The 21,053-nt window shown below is 42.7% G+C and overlaps 1 protein-coding gene across 1 annotated transcript; it reads right to left on the reverse strand.

Annotated features, from left to right (window-relative positions):
- Window positions 1–2,937: 2,937 nt before the first annotated feature.
- tmtc4 (transmembrane O-mannosyltransferase targeting cadherins 4) lies at window positions 2,938–12,205 on the reverse strand. The gene is made up of 19 exons (XM_080038679.1): window positions 11,995–12,205; window positions 11,772–11,902; window positions 11,446–11,649; window positions 11,081–11,196; window positions 10,615–10,831; window positions 9,499–9,586; window positions 9,168–9,268; window positions 8,772–8,864; window positions 8,402–8,563; window positions 7,854–8,056; window positions 7,199–7,373; window positions 6,235–6,366; window positions 6,022–6,101; window positions 5,800–5,907; window positions 5,513–5,654; window positions 5,179–5,293; window positions 3,562–3,674; window positions 3,369–3,438; window positions 2,938–3,190 (listed from the first exon to the last, which is right to left on the reverse strand). Exons 3-19 carry the CDS (start codon window positions 11,605–11,607, stop codon window positions 3,042–3,044), a joined length of 2,226 nt encoding a protein of 741 aa, XP_079894805.1. The 5' UTR covers window positions 11,608–11,649; window positions 11,772–11,902; window positions 11,995–12,205; the 3' UTR covers window positions 2,938–3,041.
- Between the last annotated feature and the right edge of the window lie 8,848 nt (window positions 12,206–21,053).

The following is a 21,053-nucleotide window of genomic DNA, read 5'->3' on the forward strand; positions in this document are numbered from 1 at the left end:
GTCATGTAATATGATCTAGATGAAGCGGACAGGGGTACGGTCCCCTCTTTCGGGATGTGTCAGACAAGCTGCTCCTCTAATAAGGGCTGCCATTCCAATGATCACTCAGTCAGCCTAACCTCTGACCCTTACTGTTAGAAGAAACATAGGGAGGGGCATGCATGGGGATGGTGGGAAGGGCTTTGGGTTCAAATGCGCAGTATTTACATCAATTAGACAAGGCAAGATGGAGGTGCCCATCAGAGCCCATTAGGATTGTTGTGATTGGGTGAATGGGGGCGAGGGGAGGGAGGTATACAGAGAGTGGCACGCCCTACAAAGGCCCAGCGGACACATCACAGGACTAGCCCTTGATCATATCCTGTCACATTGATGAGAACTCTGTCAAAGCTACTCTAACGTATGGTATGTTTGTGACTGGGTATATGTGTGTCAGTGTATGTGTACATCTGCTTCCAGTCCTTATCTTAATTACAGAAAAACACCAAAACAACTATTTTAAGCTGAGGTATAGTATTTACCTCCCTCAAAGTTTTTCCAGCCATACGTGTAAGATCATAAAATCAAAAGGACCCCCAGTCGCTCAATTTTAGGGCGACCATAACACGCATTCCCACTGCTGCTTCGTTTTTAATGGCTCAGGACTTTTCATTTGAGCAGTTTTGATAAGCCCTGTGTTTCTTTATTTTGCTGGCGCAGTGGCTGTTGGTGCTTATCAGATGCAAAATAGCACACCTGCTGTTCCCAAACACCCTCAGTGGGTTCAAATTAGTCCTCCCCTGCTTCTTGTTCTTCTGTTTGAATATGCTGCCGCAACAAAGGCACGACAGCGTTTTCTTTTCATAATGAGTTTGTTGAATTTACTATTACAGATTGTTGAATGCTTTATGAGTGGGAACAATCGGTGCGGCGTATTCTCCCGAAAATCCATTGATTACAATGATCAAAACTCATCAGTGGGATTAATAGAACACAATAAAGGACCCCTCCTGAGACTTGATTTCATTATATCATTGTGATGGAGCATCCAAGCAGGTAAAAGGAGTACAGTGAAAAGCTGGAGTACAAGGAGAGGACTTCATAAGGCGGTAGTATCCCCATCTTTTATTAATGTCACTCCCTAGGACAGCAGCTTTTTTTGTCAGTCAGAATGGATAATGAAGATGTCGGCGGGGCCGGTGAATCCATCCCTTTAATACTCACATATTTTATGATAATGAAAGGTATTCAAAGAATGATTATGATAAAAGTGGGGCTCCCCCACTGATGTGCCAGCACAGCTGTGCTAGCCAGAGAGTGGGCTGCAGGCATCCAATGAAAATGATCACACATAAAGTAAAGAAAGGGATCCACGAGTACATAAAGCGGATGGCTGATGGTTTGGTAGCCGACTGTACGTCTGCGGCGCTGCGTGTCACACTGCATGATGGAAAATAATATGAGGGAAAAGCTTTCAGTGTTGAATGTCACTATCCAGAGCCTTTTTGATCGTATTCTGTCGGCATTCGCTCCATAGCATGAAGCCTTTTCACCACGCTGACCTTTACATTGTTGAAACAGGTTTCATTTGGAACTGAACCAGACTTTTTGAGTGCGCTGTGCATATACGTAGGCTATTTGTTGTGCTTTCAGAAAGATCTGCCCCTGACTCTTTACATCAAAGCAGCAAAAATAAAAACAAGAGTCGAGTAACAAGGAAATTCCATCATGTGCTATTAGTTGCATATTTAGGAGGTCGCATACCAAGGACACGGACGGTCGTGTGTGCTGTGGCACCCCCCGATGTGCATATCACTAACATCTTCCCAAGCATCAAAGCATCAACTGGTGTATTGTACTGTATGTGCAAACAAACTAAGCAGGACCCTAAAGCAAAGCCATACCAGCCCGCCTCAGCTTCAAAAGTTCCCTGCAAGCTGTAGGAAGCAGGTGAAAAAATAGAAGTGCGCTGAACTTTGACCCCGGGTGCACACTTGTTGACTGATGTTTCACACTGAGGTCGCCTTTTCCCGCCGCAGCGTTCTTCAAGAGGAGCAGGCCTGTGTGTGTGTGTGAGTATGTGTGTGTGTGTGTGTGTGAGTTTGTGTGTGTGTGTGTGTGTGTGTGTGTGTGTGTGTGTGTGTGTGTGTGTGTGTGTGTGTGTGTGTGTGTGTGTGTGTGTGTGTGTGTGTGTGTGTGTGTGTGTGTGTGGATGCATAGTCCCTGGGGAGATCATCTCCGTCTCTCTTTGAAGGCTCTCTGTGCTATGGAGCTGTTTTCATACAGCAACGACCGGTTTCCTGTCTCAGCTGACCCCTTGTCTCCTCACGGACACTTCAGAAAAACTCCCCGACACAAACACCTTTCTCCCATTAACTACAGAGGCTTTAGGAGGCAGAGGGGGCTTTGAACCTTGGAGTGCCATCCCACTCAGGAACAAAAGAGGCAGGCATTTAAAAAACAAACATGATAACTACATTAGTGGTCAGCACCAATGTGGCTAGTCAGTGTGCTTTTTGTGCATTTTTTTTTTACGGCTTGAATAAAGACAACATTGTGTCCCCCCATGTGTGCAATGCCCCTCTGGGCCAAGCTATAGCATCGCCTTTAAGTAAAGCAACAACTGGAACATGCTGAAAAAGGGCCAAATCAAATAACTTTTACAACTGATTATGTGGATCCACACATGCATGGTGCTCTTCCCAGCTGACACAACACAAGGTCAGAGATGAAAAGAGGACGGGGTTCACCATGGATCAGTTCCACATGGCCTTCAACATAACAGCACGGTGCACAGACGACCATGTAACCAGCACAGGCATCCAGCACACCTGCCCCAGACACATTGCACAGCCATGAAATCAAATTAGATTATTTGGTGCACAAGCAAGTCTCAAACATGAAAAGGGTCTAACATCAAAGGACTAGAGCCTTCAACACAGATCATGGTGTTTATTGTTCAAGTGATACAAAGCTGGAATTAGTGAGATAAACATATACAAAGTGGAACAATGGACAAAATGTCTTTTACGTCAGGCAGGGGTCCCCAGTGAGGCTGTCCCTCAGGGTGTGTGGCGTTTAAGCTGGTCCAGTTTGCGTCGCAGCATGTTATAGTTGTCTCTGGTCCCAGGAGCCTCGGGGTCCAACTTTAGAGACAGCTCGTAGTGTTTCTTTGCCAGCTCCAGCTTTCCCCAGCGATGGTACAGCACGGCTGAGGGAAAATAACACACAAACGCTTATTCAAGCTGGGAAGCAGCGACCATTCTAATTCGATTCATTTAGTGCATTCAACAACACAGGTAATGTAGGGCTGCACAAACATTGCCTCTGCGAGCATGTACAATTATTCCTGTGTGCGTAGAATCTCTCAACAACTTGCAGAGGCTTACCTAAATTGCCATGGCAACTAGCGGTATTTGGGTTGATCCGAAGAGCGTGAAGGAAAAAGCCCTCCGACTCCTGGAGACAAAAAAAAGATGTTTAGATATATTATGTAGAGAATATAAAGTAAACCATTCCTGTATGAAGCAGACATGGCAGACATGTAAGGAATACAATCATCATGGTTAAAAATACACTGACTTTGTATTTCTGTAATTTCCCCAGGACGTTAGCCAATGAAAACATGATAGTGTGGTCGTTGGGGAGGAGTTTTAGAGCCTCGCGGCCGATCAGCTCCGCTTGACCCAAGTTTCCTTGAAGACAGAACAAAATGAGAATAAAAAAATTTCACTTTTATTTTCTGTGATACACTCACTGCTGTAAAGCTTGATAGATAAATGCTTATGTGTGTTATTTTAATTGTAATCTAGACAACATGATAGCCAACAACAGCTGTTATAATTCATACACACAGCTAACATCACAAATTCAGGAGATGCAACTGTAATACTAGCTGGCATAGAGAAGATCATGCTTTATTTGTCAGCGATTGATAGAGCAGAGTTTTTCCCCTCTCCACACATGGAGGAGCGGTTTAGTCTCCCTAATTAAGGTTGAACACAAGGCCCACTGGGTTATTGATCTCTGTCATAGACCCGTCTGATGTCTGGCCAGAAATGGAGAGAGAGAGAGAGGGAGAGAGAGGCAGAGAGAGAGAGACAGACAGACAGTGAGAGACAGACAGACAGACAGACAGACAGACAGACAGACAATGACAGTCATGTCCTGAGTCATTGCCTTTGCCCTTGAGACACAGCTTGCCAACACGTGCCAACATGTGTGACTGTGTCTAAGTGCATCTACCTGAATGTAGACTGATTCTGCCTTTTGTTTGTGTAATGATCAAAACAAAAGGAGGTGGGGCTGAACACCAAAGAGAGAAAAGAACAATCCCAATTCCTTGCTATTTGAAAATGACACCTATTGTTCTTATTTTTCTGCTTTTTTTTTCTTTTGGTGGTGAGCCGGTGGAAAAGAGGTTAGAATTATTTTCTCTCAGATTTTGGGGAACAAATGCGGTGGGGGGGACTCTGAGGGGGCGCTGTTCCTGGCTGTGCTTGCCCACGTTTGATCCGGAGCACACTGGGCCCTGATTGGACAGTTCCAGTGCCCTCCTGGGAGACTCCGCCCCCGCGGGAGAAGCTTCTGACAAAACGGCTCGAGCGTTTGGAAATCAGAGCATTCTCCACACGGCAGGGAAGAGTGCCTTCAAAACTCACAACACAAAGCTTTAATACATAAATTTCAAGCATTACTGATTCCTGCTCTTCCGGTCTAATCTTGTTGGCCATTTAGATTTCCTGCGTTTCCCCCCAAAAATCAACGCTGTGTTTCTTGGCTGTTAATGCTTGGAACAATGCTGCAACCAGAACAGAGAGTCATTTGAAAGTAAAGTGACTCAGAAATGTACAAAATAATTCTACATATAAAGCTCTTGCTATTATTGTAAAATATTTCATTTACATAATTATAATATGACTGACAAATCTGTCACAGCATGAAAATAGTTGATGATGAGTGTTTTGTTTTACAGTATATTAAAAGACCTGAAAATGCATTTTGTAGTGATAGCAGATCTTTTTTATCAAATCCCTAGCACTTTTAGTTTTATGTAATGTATGTACACTGTATGTACACTGTGTGTGTGTGTGTGTGTGTGTGTGTGTGTGTGTGTGTGTGTGTATTTTTGCTTGTGCGTGTGTAAGTGTGCGCATGTATGTGTGCTTGTCCGTGTGTGTGTTTGCATTGTATTAATACCAGTGTTGTCCAGCAGTATGACCATGTTGTTCCAAGCCAGGCTGTGTTCAGGTTTCAGCACGGTTGCATTCCTCCATGCGTTCAGGGCATCTATGTTTCTGTTCTGGTCAGCATACTATCATGACAAGAGAGAAAGAGAGAAAGAGAGTCATTAAATGTTCCTTTCTCTGTGCATGGAAAAAACAGACCAATATACAGTAGTTCATTTTTTTTGTACTTGGTTTATATTTTAGGATCCAAGTCAGAGAGGTGCACTGTTTCTGTTCGTTAAAGCATACTGCCTTTCCAATTGAAGCAACACCTGCTAAACAGTGTTTACACCCTAGAGTCTCACCAAGCGTCCTAGGTTGTAGTAGCAGTCTGGGTATTTCTTCCTGAAGCGTATGGCATTCCAGTAGCTGTGCTCTGCTGCCTCAAACTTCTGCAGGCTGTTCTGGACTATGCCCAGATTCATCCAAGCTGCAGCAAAGTCAGGCCTGCATAGATGAAAGAAATTAAAGATAATGCATGCTATCAAAAAATTGATTTTTTCCAAGACATTTGGTGTAGGAATCAGTGAAATTAAAATGGGCGTCTGTGTGTAGTGAGTGGTGTATTGCTGTGTGCTACTTGGCGACGTACTGTATAGAAACAGCTTTGGCCAACAGCTGCTCTGCCTCGATGAGTTCCTCCCTCTCCTTCAGGATATTCCCCAGGTTGTTCATGGCGTGGACGTAGGTAGGATGGAGCCTGTGAAAGCCACGGAGAACTGCAGTTACCCTTTCTCACATGTACTGCTGCCATACTTCAACTAGCAAGTAGCTGATTGGCTAGCCTAAGCCCAGTGCTTGGGAGGAGTCTTACCTGACGGCCTCTCTGTAATAACTGATGGCAGTGGTAGCGTTCCCTCTGTCGGCCAGGTTCTTACCGACATTATAATGGACCTGAGGAAATCAGTGATTAATACATAAGGCCATCAGAGTGTGACTTACATTTTGTACAATGTTTAAATAAGAGTTTTTTCAGAGACATGCTCTAAACAGCCAGGCAAAGACACAACAATGCACAGATATTTACCTTGGCATTGAGCGGACAGACAGACAGGGCACTGGTGAAGAGGCTTTGCTCCGACCGCCACTGGTGACTGCGGAGAGAACAGCGTGCTACATACACACACAACAGTGCAAGCACCGACACACACAGCAGCTTCTAGATTGGGGGATGAAAAATGAAGACATTTAACAATCATTCAGTGTTAGTCATAACCCTAAAGCTGAAGGGTGCAGTGTGTAGTTAAGGTGTATTTCGGTGTGATCTAGTGGTGAAATATCCAGATTGCAATGATCCGTGTCTACTATCTTCCTCTCCCGTTTACAGAGGCTACGGTGGCCTCCTGGGACAAGAAGCTAGTTAATAAAGATGGCATCATCCTCAACTGCCTCTAGTCTTTCCACAATATCAAGTGATTAGGTGTAGATGAATTTAGTTATATATTCTTCTTCGTATTACAACAGATGTATTTCCGGCAGACACCCAATATACTGTATATAACAATACATTGGATTTATAAAGCGCTTTTCCAAATGCTCAAAGACGCTTGAAAATAAAAATGCGCATGGCCCTCAAGTTTGTCCGTTCTGTGCTACCTGTAGAAACATGGCGTTGCAACTTTTATTTTTGAAGTGATCAGAAACTAATTAAAACATTTCCCTTCACTCACTTTGCCCTTTAAGAGTAAATTAGCTGAGACTCAAGAGTTTACACCCTGCAAATGTATATATGTAACAAGTGGACACCACCTGCTGTTATCATCTCTTTATAGGTGAGTCATTAGTCATTTCTCACATCTGTACCGGCTATGAATCGCTGATTTACTGAATCAAAGCCGCAGAAACAGGATAGTGTGACCTGGTGGCTTGTAAAAAATATACCGAGTTGGATGTTGGCTTTGAAAATGAGTGTTCAGACCATAGACTGTATACAGTGTGGTACATCCTTTTATTTTGGCGTTATGTTTTCGCTATGATTTAGCAGACCCTACCCTGTATTTGGGCCAGCGGCAGCAGCAGTGTCCCACAGAGTAGGCCAGCAGTAGGCAGTAGCCAGCAGAAGACAGGTAGAGCACTCTCTCTGCAATGACGAAGCCCACCCTGAAAAATACGTTACAGGCCGGCAGAAAGGGGACGACCAGCAGCACCAGACCCAAGCTCAGCGTCCTGGCAGAGACAGAGAGAGTGACTCGTGTGACTTTCAAAAATGGCAGAAAGACACTGTATGGTGAAGACATTTTAGCTAAACTCCAAAAACAATCCTGAACATGTGCAACTTTCTCTGTGAACCCACGCACAAAAACACACACACACACACACACACACACACACACACACACACACACACACACACACACACACACACACACACACACACACACACACACACACACACACACACACACACACACACACACACACACACACACACACACACACACACACACACACACACACACACACACACACACAGAGTCTGTGAACCAACAGAGAATTTGGAAATCTCAATCCAGCAGTGGTGCTCTAGGTCACACTGCAGTGGATATGATACAATTTTCATAATCAAGTTCAAGTCTGGGGAGAAGCAGCCAACATGTACTTTGGCCTCATCTACAGCGAGTGCGAGATGGCCGTTGCTCCGCTTACCTCCTTCTCTGGCTGTCCGGCGAGCATAAGGCTTGGCTTATCAAGCCTATCAGGACGCACCAGAGCAGCAGCAGCCAAACCATCCTCCAATCAGTGGCAGACTTAATGAGAGGCACACAGCCCATGGACCAATCAAAACACAGCCACCAGGGACACAGCAGCAGCCAGGCATTCAGAGAGTAGTAGTAATTATAGTTCACAATCTGCCAATCACAGAGGAAACGGGAGGGGCGCGGAGTGGGAGAGAGAGCAGGGGAAAGAGGAGAGGAGGAAAAAGCATTTCAAACTCAGGAATCAAAGTCGATCACTGTGTTTAAAAAATGACAATGGTTACTTGAGGCAAACCCAATATCAGATGTTTGATTAGACCTAAAATATGACAAAATAAAATATGCTTAGACTGTATTCAATTCATTAATGCATAAATCCTAACGTGTTTTTAATGATTACGATCCTTTCAGGGGGTAAACATGTCATGTTTTAGTTTGTTAATAAATGTTGCATCTCTCACATTGAATAACCTCTACACACAAAAAATGTGTACTCACTCTAAGAAATATATGTTCTGCAAAAGAGGCTGGGTTGTCCACTTCAGTGAATGCCGGTGGTCCCGTTCCCATGATCCTCCAGCGTGCGTAGAGCATGGCGAGCCCTCCGAGGCCCATCAGAGCCAATCGTGTGAGCAATCCTGTTCGCAATATCTCCCTTACCTGTCAGAAAAAATAAATAAATCCCACTTGTCACCAACCAATAAAAAAATACAAGTTTATTACTCACTACCTCACGAGCGCCGTTACAGTAAAAACTGTTATTGCTTAACATAGACAATGTACAGTATGTGATGTGACATTAATCATACAAGGGGAGTGCATAATTGATGACAGTAAAGAGGGGGAGGGTACACAAACTGTAACTCACGTTGAGTGGATTCTTCCTAAGGAGTAGCCTCTGGCTGAGTTCATACACATTAACATTACAGATCAAGAGGACATCAAAGGCAGCATTCACACCCTGGAGGAAAATACATACATGGAGAAGGAAGGAGAGATGGCATTTAAAATGTATATAGGTCAGCACAGCAACAAAATGGATCTGTAGCTCCTATCATACATTTTTTTCTTAAATCACTTTTAGCTTTTTTCACACAGGCAAAGAAGAACAAGAGGAGATCTCATCAATTGGTGTGCCTTTTTATAAAATGTGTTTTCATCTTGTATCACTTAAAAAATTGTTCTCACTGGATGCGATGAAACCATTGACATCAAACAACATAATGGCTTTACAAAGAAAACAAAGAAAAAAAAAACTTTGTACCAAGACTGTGATGCCTTGTTCTTTACAGAGCATCGCCGCAGCACACAGCAAGAGGCTGACCGCAACCCACTGGACAGAAAAGCTGTCATCTCTGTCGCTCCCTGCAAACACAAAGACCCAACCGAGCCGGTTAGGGGGACAGCAAAGGCTTCAAATGTGGGTGGTGTTCAAACAGATGGATTTGAGAAGAAAAAAACAAGCAGCTCCAGAATTTTTTTTTGTTGTTGTTGCTGGCACTGAATTTATCAGCACATACGGATGGACAGTCCTTTGTACAGCACAGTATTACAGTAGTGTAAGAAGTGTTATACTCATGATGTTGGGCACCTACCTCTGTTGAACGCTTTGCAGTAGGTGAGGAAAGAGAGCTGGAAGAACAGAGCGCACAAAAGATCTGCACGACCCACGATGCCAGCCACCTTATTGAGATGGAGGGGGGGGGGGGGAACAGAAAGAGAAAGATCCAAATAAATAGTCATGCATGAGGCAGAGAACTAGCAAATACACATTGAGAAACAGCATTATCATATGCTTGCTTTTATAAATTATTCCATTTTGTATTAGGTCTATCGTATCACATTCTGTTTTGCATGGAGAGGCTTATTAACAGAGGGAAAAAATCTCTCATTATCAGTGTATTGGTGTGTGTTTTCTATATAGTGTGTGTGGATAGTACAGTGCAGTATGGTTGGCATCCTGTGGCTAGCTGCTTTGATACATACAGCGGGCCTACGCCAACAGTCTGCCTACACCTCTCACCCAGTCCTTGACTTGAATGATTAAAGAGAACAGAGAGGGGGGAACTGCTGCCTTCCAGCCAGGCTTCATAGCAAACACACATATTCTGGCAGGTCAGTAAGCAACCCAACACAGCTAATAGCCAGGCTGTGCTACCACACTAACCTAAGCCCTGCACACCCAGCACAGACAGGGCGTTTGTTCTTGGCATGTTTAGTATTTTAAAACCTCAGGACTAAAATGTCAAGATGCCATGATCCGCTCTGTGTTGGTTAAATAAAGGTTTATATGTAGCCCAAATTTACAGCCAGTACAATGTATTGGGGTGACACTTCCTGACCATGCCCATGTTAAAAGCAAGAACAGGAGCTCGAACAATTTGGGAAAACTGGTGTTGAATCGATCAATAAAAGGAAAAAAGGCCATCTAAATGTGTAAATTACTCCCTTTTTTATCACATAGTTAAAAGAAAAGAAAAGACAAAAAGAAAGAATGTTATGTTTCCTATATTTGGAGATTAGTGTTACTCACACCATTTTCTTTTCAAGCAGAATCATCTTATCTTCTGGGTCTTTCTAAAATGTATTTTTTTTAAACAGGACACAATTTGGAGCATATCTTGCTGCCGCTTTGCAAACTGGTACTGGTACTTGGATTTTCAAATCGAAAAAACTAAAAAATAAGAGACTTTAACTTGAACTCTACTTACACTTTCTGTGTGAATGGGGTGTGCGGCAAAGAAGAGAGCAGCAAGCAGCGAGGTCTTGGGAGCGTAGTTTAGCGTCCTACCCTCTTCATCGTAGGCCAGTCCACCGATCAGTATAGCAAACACCTCAATCATGAGGGCAGATATGACGGCATGGAGGATGATGTTCAGCGCATGGAAGCCAACGGGATGAAGGCCTCCAGCCAAGAGGTAGTTCAGCCTGCAAAAAGAAGAGTGGGAAAACATATGACAGAAGTGTGTGTTGAGAGAGGGGGGGGGGGAGGTCACACTTTGTGAAGATACTGTCTAATGTGGCATGTCATTGTGTGTTCTATCTCCACAAAGTGTTGACAGGAACCATGTTGTGGTGTCCAGGTAAAAAGTGTTACTCCATCAGAAACAAGTGTTGCTGTTGTTTATTTAATAATAATAATAATGTGTGAGTCCTGCAGTAGATAAGTGCCCTTACCTGAAAGTAAGAACAGTGAGTGGTCTGTAGGATTTGTGGCTAGAGTTGCTACTCAGGTTGCTTCCCCAGAAGTCATTGCTCCAGATGTTGTTCAGTGGCGTTTCAGGTTTCAAGTCCTGGAACAAAAACAGAAAAATCCGACTGATGCCAGTGACACCAAGACTTACAGGACATCGCTGGGTTGATGTAGCAGAGGTTAAAAAAATTGAGAGCTTTTACTTCCACTGTTTACAAGTATGTGTGTGTGTGTGTGTGTGTGTGTGTGTGTGTGTGTGTGTGTGTGTGTGTGTGTGTGTGTGTGTGTGTGTGTGTGTGTGTGTGTGTGTGTGTGTGTGTGTTTATAACAGATATAGAAAATAAAATACCTTATTGTTGACGATTGCTTCAGAATCATCAAACACAAACTCCCCGTCATAACTGTTGATGAAGCACAGCAGTGCCACCAAGGCGACAGTGACCTTAGCCTGGACTGGAGCAAGCTTTGGCAGAGGGATGTGCTGGTCCCAGTAAACTTCAGGTAACGCCATAATGCAGCGGGACTTTGGTCATTCTGTATCATCGTTTAGTCCCTGAGGGGCAAGAGGATGGGAGCAGGAGTCACAGAGTGTGTTATAAAACACAGTCAGTTGTAAACACTGACATCAGGCTTGATAAGAAAGACAAGGTCTTTGTACTGCGGGTAGATTCATACCTTATCTTTTATGGTGAGACGTATAGTGAGAGGTCACCCTGTCCTGTGTAACTCCCATGTTAGCTTCTTTGCCAGCTGGCTAACTAGAAAGCAACAACAGCTAACTCGCCGAATGAGCCAACACTAGTAACCTGCACACAGACGTGTTGATTAGCCTTGCACTGTTATAACTACATAGTAATTACACTGTCACTGACGCATGGCGGTGTAACGTGAAGGGTACCTTGGAAGTCAGCAGGCTAAAACGCAACGGTAGCATGTCTTGTTAGCGGCTTGCTATTCCCATTTCTGCATCATAAGACATTACGGTCGCACGGTGGAAGCTTTAAAGGTATCACGCGCTTTCTATTTATGCTAATTTGCTGAAAGCTGTGTAGTTTCTCTGTCTCACAAGACAGCTCAGGCAACGTGCAGATGGACAGCTCCCGACTGTAAACAAATACACACGCTCAGGCTGCAACGCTTCCGGTCTAGTTACTACCCACAGTCACGTGTTCACGTTTTATCCAATAGTTGAAACGATGAACAATGATGGTGCTAAAGTGGGGGCAGCATTACAGTGTATGGACAATACAGAATACAGTATGGCAGGGCTATTCAACCTCCTTAACAAGTGGGCCGAAAAGGAAAACCGCTGGGGGTTCATGGGTCACACATAAAGTAAAACATATAATGTCAATTAATCGCTACAAATGAATCGTAGTGTTAACTCAATAGCTATAGTACTGCTACAGACAGTGCCTTGCAAAAGTATTCCCCTTGAAATTTTCGACATTTAGTCACGTTATAACCACACACGTACATTCATTTTATTGGGATTTTATGTGATAGACCAACACAAAGTGGCGCATAATTGTGAAGTGGAATGAAAATGAAACATGGTTTTAAATTTTTTTTATAAATAAAAAACTGAAAGTGTGGCGTGCAAAAGTATTCAGCCCCCTGAGTCAATACGTTGTAGAACCACCTATCGCTGCAATTACAGTTGCAAATCTATTTGGGTAGCCTATGTCTCAACCAGCTTTGCCTATCTACAGACTGAAATTTTTGCCCATTCTTCTTTAAAAAATAGCTTGAGCTTCAGATTTAGCATCAGATTGTATGGAGAGCGTCTGTGAACAGCAATTTTCAAGTCTTTCCAGAGATTCTCAATTGTATTGAGGTCTGGACTTTGACTGGACCATTCTAACACATGACAATGCTTTGATTTAAACCATTCCATAGTAGATCTGGCTGTATTTTTAGGCTAGTTGTCCCTCTGGAAGGTGAACCTCCACCCCAGTCTCAAGTCTTTTGCAGACCCTAACAGGTTTTCTGTCCTGTGTTTGGCTCCATCCATCTTCCCATCAACTCTAAACAGCTTCCCTCTTCCCTGCTGAAGAAAAGCATCCCCATAGCATGATGCTGCCACCACCATGTTTCACGGTGAGGATGGTGTGTATAGGGCAGACATGGGGGACTCGAGTCACATGACTTGACTCGAGTCAGACTCGAGTCGCAAATTTGAGGACTTGAGACTTGCTTGACTAACACTGATAAAAGACTCGACTTGACTTTGACTTGGTCTTCATGACTTGAGACTTGACTTAGACTTGAGACGGATGACTCGAAATGACTTGAATTTTTAAAAGTTAGATTACGTTAGAGATTATGTTTTATTTTGAAACATGATCGGGTGATTTTACAGTGCAATGCACGCAGCGCGCTGCACGGACAAACAGCGTCAGCAGGTCAACACAGAGCAGCTGTCATGGAGGCGGCTAGACCTTTCTTTATATGTCCATGGGCTAGACCAAGAGTAATTCACGTGAGCTTCTCACACGCTTATCACAGTAAATATGTAGCGCCTTCTTCCCTTCCCTTTTCACGTTGTAACGGCCCCGGGAAGTCTTGTAAAAGAAAACGAAAATAACGAGCGTTTCCTGCAGCGCTGCTGCCTTGATAACGCACGCTTCCTTATCGAGCGCCCTACCTCCATGGACTGTAGGCTTTATATAAGCATCTCTGTGAGACAAAACAGCGGTTATTAATATGATGCAGTTCAACCTTCCACGTTCACCGGCTCCTTCCGACAGCTCACAGCCGCCGCACCCGCACCGACAGCACAGCAAACTGCCCGTTATGACAGTTCGCCCCCCAGTATGAAAAATTAATTAATCGGGATAAATCAAAATGTGATCCTGCCATAAAATAAAAGGTGATATGATATTTTTGCCATAGCGCAGATCCTTGCCCTGTTTTATTCTAAATGCATTATGGGGATTAAAGGTGCAGTGTGTAATATGACATCATCAAGAAAGTTCTAGAAAGTTCTAAAATGCAACGCTCCCTGGGTAACCCCAACCCTTTCGAATAATAACAGAAGCTACAGTGGCCTTCAAGGACAAAAACAATTCTAAATTTTAAACAATGCACCTGATGACATTCCAACTATGACACTTTCAAGATGGCGGCACTAGGCCTTGGTCCAAAATATGCAGAAATATGGACATATATGAGACCCTTTCTAAGAGAAAAATAAATAATTCAAAACATTTTTTTCAGCTATTATGCACTAAATTAAATGTACTTATGGATATTATAATTACTTTCTACAAAATCTGCTAGGAAATAAAACCCAAAATTCTACACACTGCAGGTTTAAGTGTCTGTTTTGTGTAGCCTAAGTAGTAGGCTATCTGTTACTATTTGCCTTTCTTGTTTTCCATGTTAAAAGTAAGCTACTTGAAAATTGAAAGTAGCCTAAATGTGGTTGAAAGAAAAGGAAATGTGCGGTGTTGATCATATGTGATAGATAAGGGGTCGCTATTGGATGCAGACATTATGAGATTCGGACCTTTGCTGTAAGAAAATGTTGTCAACTGGACCCATTTCAATTTTAATTGAAGACCCCTCGGTCAGACCAAGAATAATTAAATTGTAGTTCAAGGATGATGTTGTCGATGACGGTATGAAGAAGAGAACTGTGAAATGCAGGTCTTTTAAATGTAGAAACTGGGTTAGATAATATGATTTTTGTATGACTTGACTTGTGACTTGCTTGACCTGAGCAATGACTTGACTTGTGACTTGCTTGATTCTCACCACAGTGACTTGGACTTGCTTGAGACTTGAAGGTTATGACTTGAGACTTGCTTGTGACTTGCACATTAGTGACTTACCCCCATCTCTGGTATAGGGTGATGTGCAGTGTTAGTTTCCGCCACACATTGCATTTTGCATTCAGGCCAAAAACGTCAAGTTTGGTCTCATCTGAATATGCTGTGTCCCCCGCATGGCTTGTGGCAAGTGTTGGAGTAAGGTGCTCTGGTCAAAAATTGAAGTTTTTGGCCTTAATGCAAAGTGCAATGTGTGGCAGAAAACACTGCACATCACTCTATACACACCATCCCCACCGTGAAACATGGTGGTGGCAGCATCATGCTGTTGGGGTCCTGTTCTTCAGCAGGGATAGGGAAGCTGGTCAGAGTTGATGGGAAGATAGATGGAGCCAAATACAGGGCAGAAAAACCTGTTAGAGTCTGCAAAAGACTTGAGACTGTGGTGGAGGTTCACCTTCCAGAAGGTTAAATACCCTAAACATACAGCCAGATCTACTATTATATATATTATATGGAATGGTTCAAATCAAAGCATAGTCATGTGTTAGAATGGCCCAGTCAAAGTCCAGACCTCAATACAATTGAGAATATCTGGAAAGACTTGAAAATTGCTGTTGACAGATGCTCTCCATCCAATCTGATGCTGAATCTGAAGCTTGAGCTATTTTGCAAAGAAGAATGGGCAAACATGTCAGTCTGTAGATATACAAAGCTGGCGGAGAAATACCCCAATAGACTTGCAGCTGTAATGGCAGCGATAGGTGGTTCTACAAAGTATTGAAAAAGATTAAAACCATATTTCATTTTCACTTCACAATGTGTGTTGGTCTATCACATGAAATCCCAATAAAATAAATGTACGTGTGTGGTTTTAATGTGACAAAATGTGGAAAATTCCAAGGGGTATGAATACTTTTGCAAGGCACTGTAAATGGAATAAACTTGTCAGACGCATTCCTTTCTTCTTCACTTTTGATCGCATCATTATAACAATTTTTGTTCTTACATATTTTTGACACATTCTTATGATTTAACAATGTTGTTGGAATCATCACACAACAGAACTACTGTACATATGAGACAGTTTGAGCCTGTTTCAGTCAGTGAGAGAAATTGCACTGCCTTGATTTTGCTATTTCAGCATAGTTTGGCTCATAAGTTGTAAGGCCAATCCTGAGACACTCATGCAGCTTCATAAACCAGCCTCATAGGCATGTGTAAAACTGATTTAATGCATTTGTTTTATTTATCATACACCGTATACTACACACGCAAACCAGATTTGCAGACAATAATTTTCCTTACTGCAGGCAACCTGTTGTGGGCCAGAAAAAAAAAGGAGGGCCGTATTCGGCCCACGGGCCGCTAGTTGCATAGGCCTGCAGTATGGTTTCATTCAAAATGTCTCACTCAAATAAAGATCATGTTGTGCATGCTCTTAGGCTACAGGTTAAAAGCAAACACACACACGCACAAGCACACATGTTCACCTTAAAGTTAACCACTTTACATAATGAGGTACTAAAAACGAGATTGCAAGGTGAACTAATACAGTGACATATTGTTTGGGTGTTTTTTACAAACATTTCTGGCCATGTATTATTATGATAATTGTGATATAGATGGATATAATTAAAATGTTTCAGTAACAGCTTGTAAGACACCAGTTTTCTTTTTCAGAGACAAACAGCAGCTCAGCTGATGATGTGCATCCTTGGGCCATAGATAAGTTAATATCTTTAGCTCTGGGGTTAGCTTTTTTCCCCCAAGTTCTAAGAAGAACCAAGTATCCTAATATATAGCATGTATTTATATATGTATATCATAATAATATGATTTGTCACAAGGTTGGCAAAGTAAATAAAATATTTTGGAGCTCAGTGTCATCGTTAGCCAGAAAATAAGGACAATTATGAGCAAGCTTTTCTTTTAATGCCATAGGATATTAAACCTTGATCGTCTTGTATCTTCCACTGGCCCAGCCTGTACACCAAAGTGTTTCCGTGTGGAAGGGTGCAGTGTGCTGCCTTTGTCAGTGCATTTAATAATGGCGTCCTGTCATCTCGAACACTGGTAATCTGTTGTCTGTCATAAGATATATTAGTAGAAAAGAAGTGTTAATAGAAAGATGAGTGTCTGTAAGAATTAGAGGTGCTGAGTTTGTGGAGGGGCCCATGGCAGGCTCTGGGATTTTGTGCTCCACTTCACCTGTCATTGCTTAGGCAAGACAAGGAATCTCCCTAATGGCCAAAGCCAAGAGGCTTGGGGGATGAGAGGGATGGGGGGAGAGGGGGGAGATTTTCAAGGGCACATTCTCAGACCTTTAAAATGGGTCTCAGGGTTGGTTAGAGAAGCAGACACTTATTCAGCAAGAAAGCAGCCATAATTAAGGGCCGTGCTCCAAAACATCACCCTTTGGTATCTGCACAGTCAAATACAATTTCTTTTACGGGTGCTGCCAGCTTCAAGGTTTGAGGAACACACTGGGATTGGTGCTCGACTACGAAATGTTAGAAACGGTTCAGAGCCCTCACTTGATTCTTACTTTACTCAAGTCTTACATCCGGCTTTGATATTACAAGGTTTAAGCAGAATCTGTTCCTGTCTTACCAGAAACATGAATACTTTGGACAGAAGAAGCATTAAGTACCTCCCCAAAAAACTGCCTAATTACAAGCCCATGCAAAATGCATGAAGTATGGATTTCATCTCCTGGTTCCTCACCCATGTCAGTCAGTTGGAATTCATTTTATTAGCATCACTTTCATTGGGGCCGGCCAGGGCGGGGGTGGAGGGGGGTAGATAATGAGGGAGGATGTCCCAGTACCACCAATGGGGAGATCTAGTGGCCCAAATGCAGGGAGACAAGGGGCTGCCAGTGGAGACCCCTGTCAGGGAGGGTCCACAGTTGTTGTGATCAGGCAGAAGGTGACAGACATTGATTGTTGTGCAGTCTGACATAGAATCGCAGCAGAAAGGAAAGGTCAGGGTCAAATGGCGTGAAAGTGAAGAAATGGCTGAGCATCACGCAATGTCCCGCGCGAGAGAGAGCCACAGCCCGCGTGTGTTCCTCCATCATTAGCTTTTAATCGCAGTTGGCACAGTATTTCTTTGCTCTGCTCACAGTGGGCGTTATACAGTGATATTCTCCAAAGCCTTGTGTGTATAAAAGAAAATGTTTACTAATGACAGGCAAAGTTTGCATTTGTAAAAAAAATTAAAAAAAATAAAGAAGAAAAAAAAAAGTTGGTTGAGAGATATTTTCTATTTTTTAAAGGTTAATTATCCGGCAACTACTTTTGTATTCAGGAAAGAAAATAATTGAGCTTGCCTTGAGGTAATGTGTGTTTTCCCCTTTTAGACTTCAATCATATTATAATTATTGGTGTCAGCCAATGAAAAGGAACTGGTTAAAACATTGAATGCCTTATTATTATGTAGTGAGGAATTTGGACTAAGAACTGTGGGAAATAAACTGATCAAAAATATTCTTTGCGAGTGGTAAAAACTGGGCTAAAAATCAGGTCCAAAATTGTCTTTTCTCTAATGTGAGCACCTGACGATTTCTTTTGTATGTCTCTTTAATGATGTTTCCCAGAAAAGATGTAGTCAAACATAAACCTCCTGCCCTCCAACAAACTTCGCAGCGAAGAAAAACTTATTTATCCTGCTGCAAAGGGTATTGATGTGGAAAACCATAAGGTAAGTAAGTAAGCTTTATTTATAGAGCGCCCTTCACAGACCAGGGTCACAAGGCGCTTCACATATCTTAACACATTTTTATACACACACTCAAACACCGATGGCAGTAGCTGCCATGCAAGGCGCTTTCTGAACCATCTGGAGCAATTTGGGGTTCAGTGTCTTGCCCAGGGACACTTCGACATATAGCGGGTACGGGTAGGCGGGGAATCGAACCTCCGACCCTGCACTCCAGAGGTCAGTCAGACATAGCCAGTTCTGGGCCAGAACCGAAAATACAGAGAACAAAGAAAGCCAAAACTACTGGCCAAAGCTCACTTCTTTAATTTTAAAGTGGTGATTGTGTTGTATATTTGCAATAGGCAAAAGTCTGTTCCAGCTCAGTGGGGGGAGATACAATCTATTTCTTATTCTGCTTGCTTAACCATAGTTTTCTCTTTTTGTTTCAAGAAGCAAGAAGCATGAATTTATTTTCTCACTATCTACAACTTCCCCCATTAAAGTACTTGGACTCCAAAGTGTTTATGAAAACAAAAACATTCCTATTTTTGTCAGGGTGACTGAGGTGGAACAGACATCTACAACAAAAGGTGAGCGAGATATAATTGACTGTAAACCAGATACAGAGTCATCATTGTCTGTACCTCTATAAAAGGGGGCTCTTCACTCATTATTCTGTTAAATCTGTTAGCCTCACCTTTTTTTTCTCGATCAAAAGTTTCCTGATATCACATTTCCCAAAACTTATCCTTAAAGACAGTATTGTACCGTTTTGTGTGTTTCATCTCTCTCTCTCTCTCTAAAAGTTCTTGTAAGTGACTATTGATGCGGTGGAGCTGAACCATCTCCGTTTGAAATGTTCACCCTCAAAGGGCTCCGAATCCAAATCTCTACACGATCGAGCCGAGCCACGGGGACTTCACGTAGAAAATCAAACGCCGCTTCAAGCACTTTCCAAGCTCTTCATCGGGAGCTGCTGATGTTCAAGGCTCTTCCTAAGCTCCCCCTGCCAACCTGCATGTAAGAACTGCTCATTTGCTCACCTTTTGTACATATGCAGTCCACACAAAAAAAACACACGTACACATAAGCATGTGCATTATCACACAAGGCGTAGACACAGATGCAAGCATACACACTGACTTTCAGCAACCAACCTATTTATACCCATCTTTTCTCTCTCTTTTATCCCTAAGTGTTCGTTCCACAGCTGAGGGTTATTACTCGGTTTCTCTTCAGCTCACTCTCATTTCCTTCTGTTCAGTAGCTTGGAAAAATACAGCATGTTCTCTCTCACAGACAGTGAAAATTCGTTTTTTATAACAAGCCCACTGAAGGATTTCCAAAAACAACTTCCAGCCAAATGAAGAGCTTGTAGAGTCTGGTTAAGCATATACGGCAGGAGTCTGGGATTTGAAGAGAAGGACTGTCATTCTGTATTTAAATAATTCACTCAAAGTTAAATAATGCAACAATTCGACCTTCAAAGTCCTCCTCAATCAAACATGAGGTTTAAAGCTATAGTGCATAACGTCTTCATGTGAATGAATGCCGGTTACATTCGAGCCAGAGCCAAACGAGTTGACACAAAGTTGATTAAGCCTATCAACTCCACACAACTCTCTCTGTATTTCTTAGTATTGCAGTGTTTAGTAACTGTTGTCACCCCTCGACACTGGCGCTGGAGCTCAGAAAAATCCCAACAATGGCCAAGAAATGTTTCAGTCGTAGAATCTCCTGCTAAGAAAAAACCTGGACGTACAGCAGAATGTATAAAATCGATGCACGATCAAATCAAATCAAATCAGTTTTATTTGTATAGCCTATCACAAATATACATTTGCCTCAGTGGGCTTTACATTCCATACAATATGATACAATTGGACCACTGAAGGCTTACCTCATGTAGATGTGCCGACAGTGTTGTTGTAGTTACTCATACTTCCTCATGGGGGAGACACAAGTCACGCACTTCAGCTTAAAGTATAGAAAACTAGACGTTAAATATAAAAAACAAGAATATTCTTGCATTTGGTCTTCTTTCTTAGATGGGCATACCATGTAAAGTATGTAATAGAAATCCTAACCCTGATTACTAAAGCAGTAAAAGTAATAATGTAAGCGCTGTCATTCTGCTTCTGTTGAGGAAACAGTCATTAGGCGATGTGTGCACTTTACAGGTGAGTGGAAAACAGCTGGAACCTTTCTGACGGATGGAGCCGGAGGATAACCTGAGAAAAAAAAACTCCAAAAGCTCGGTAAAAGCACCACACACAGGATCCAAATCCAGCGACCTTAAGTGTGGCTACTTACAGTCAAAGCCTTGTCTTGTAAAAGAATGACATCAATGCAGTCAACCCCATTGAAGGTGAGCCATCTACACCTTAATTAGGTGTGAAAGCTTACAGTAATTTCATCCTTGTCAGAGTTCTTGTGGCCTGCACGAGGAGAGTCCCTTCACAGAGGATGGTGATGGAGA

Source organism: Ammodytes marinus, assembly GCF_949987685.1.
Source record: "Ammodytes marinus genome assembly, chromosome: 12".
NCBI lineage: Eukaryota > Metazoa > Chordata > Actinopteri > Uranoscopiformes > Ammodytidae > Ammodytes > Ammodytes marinus.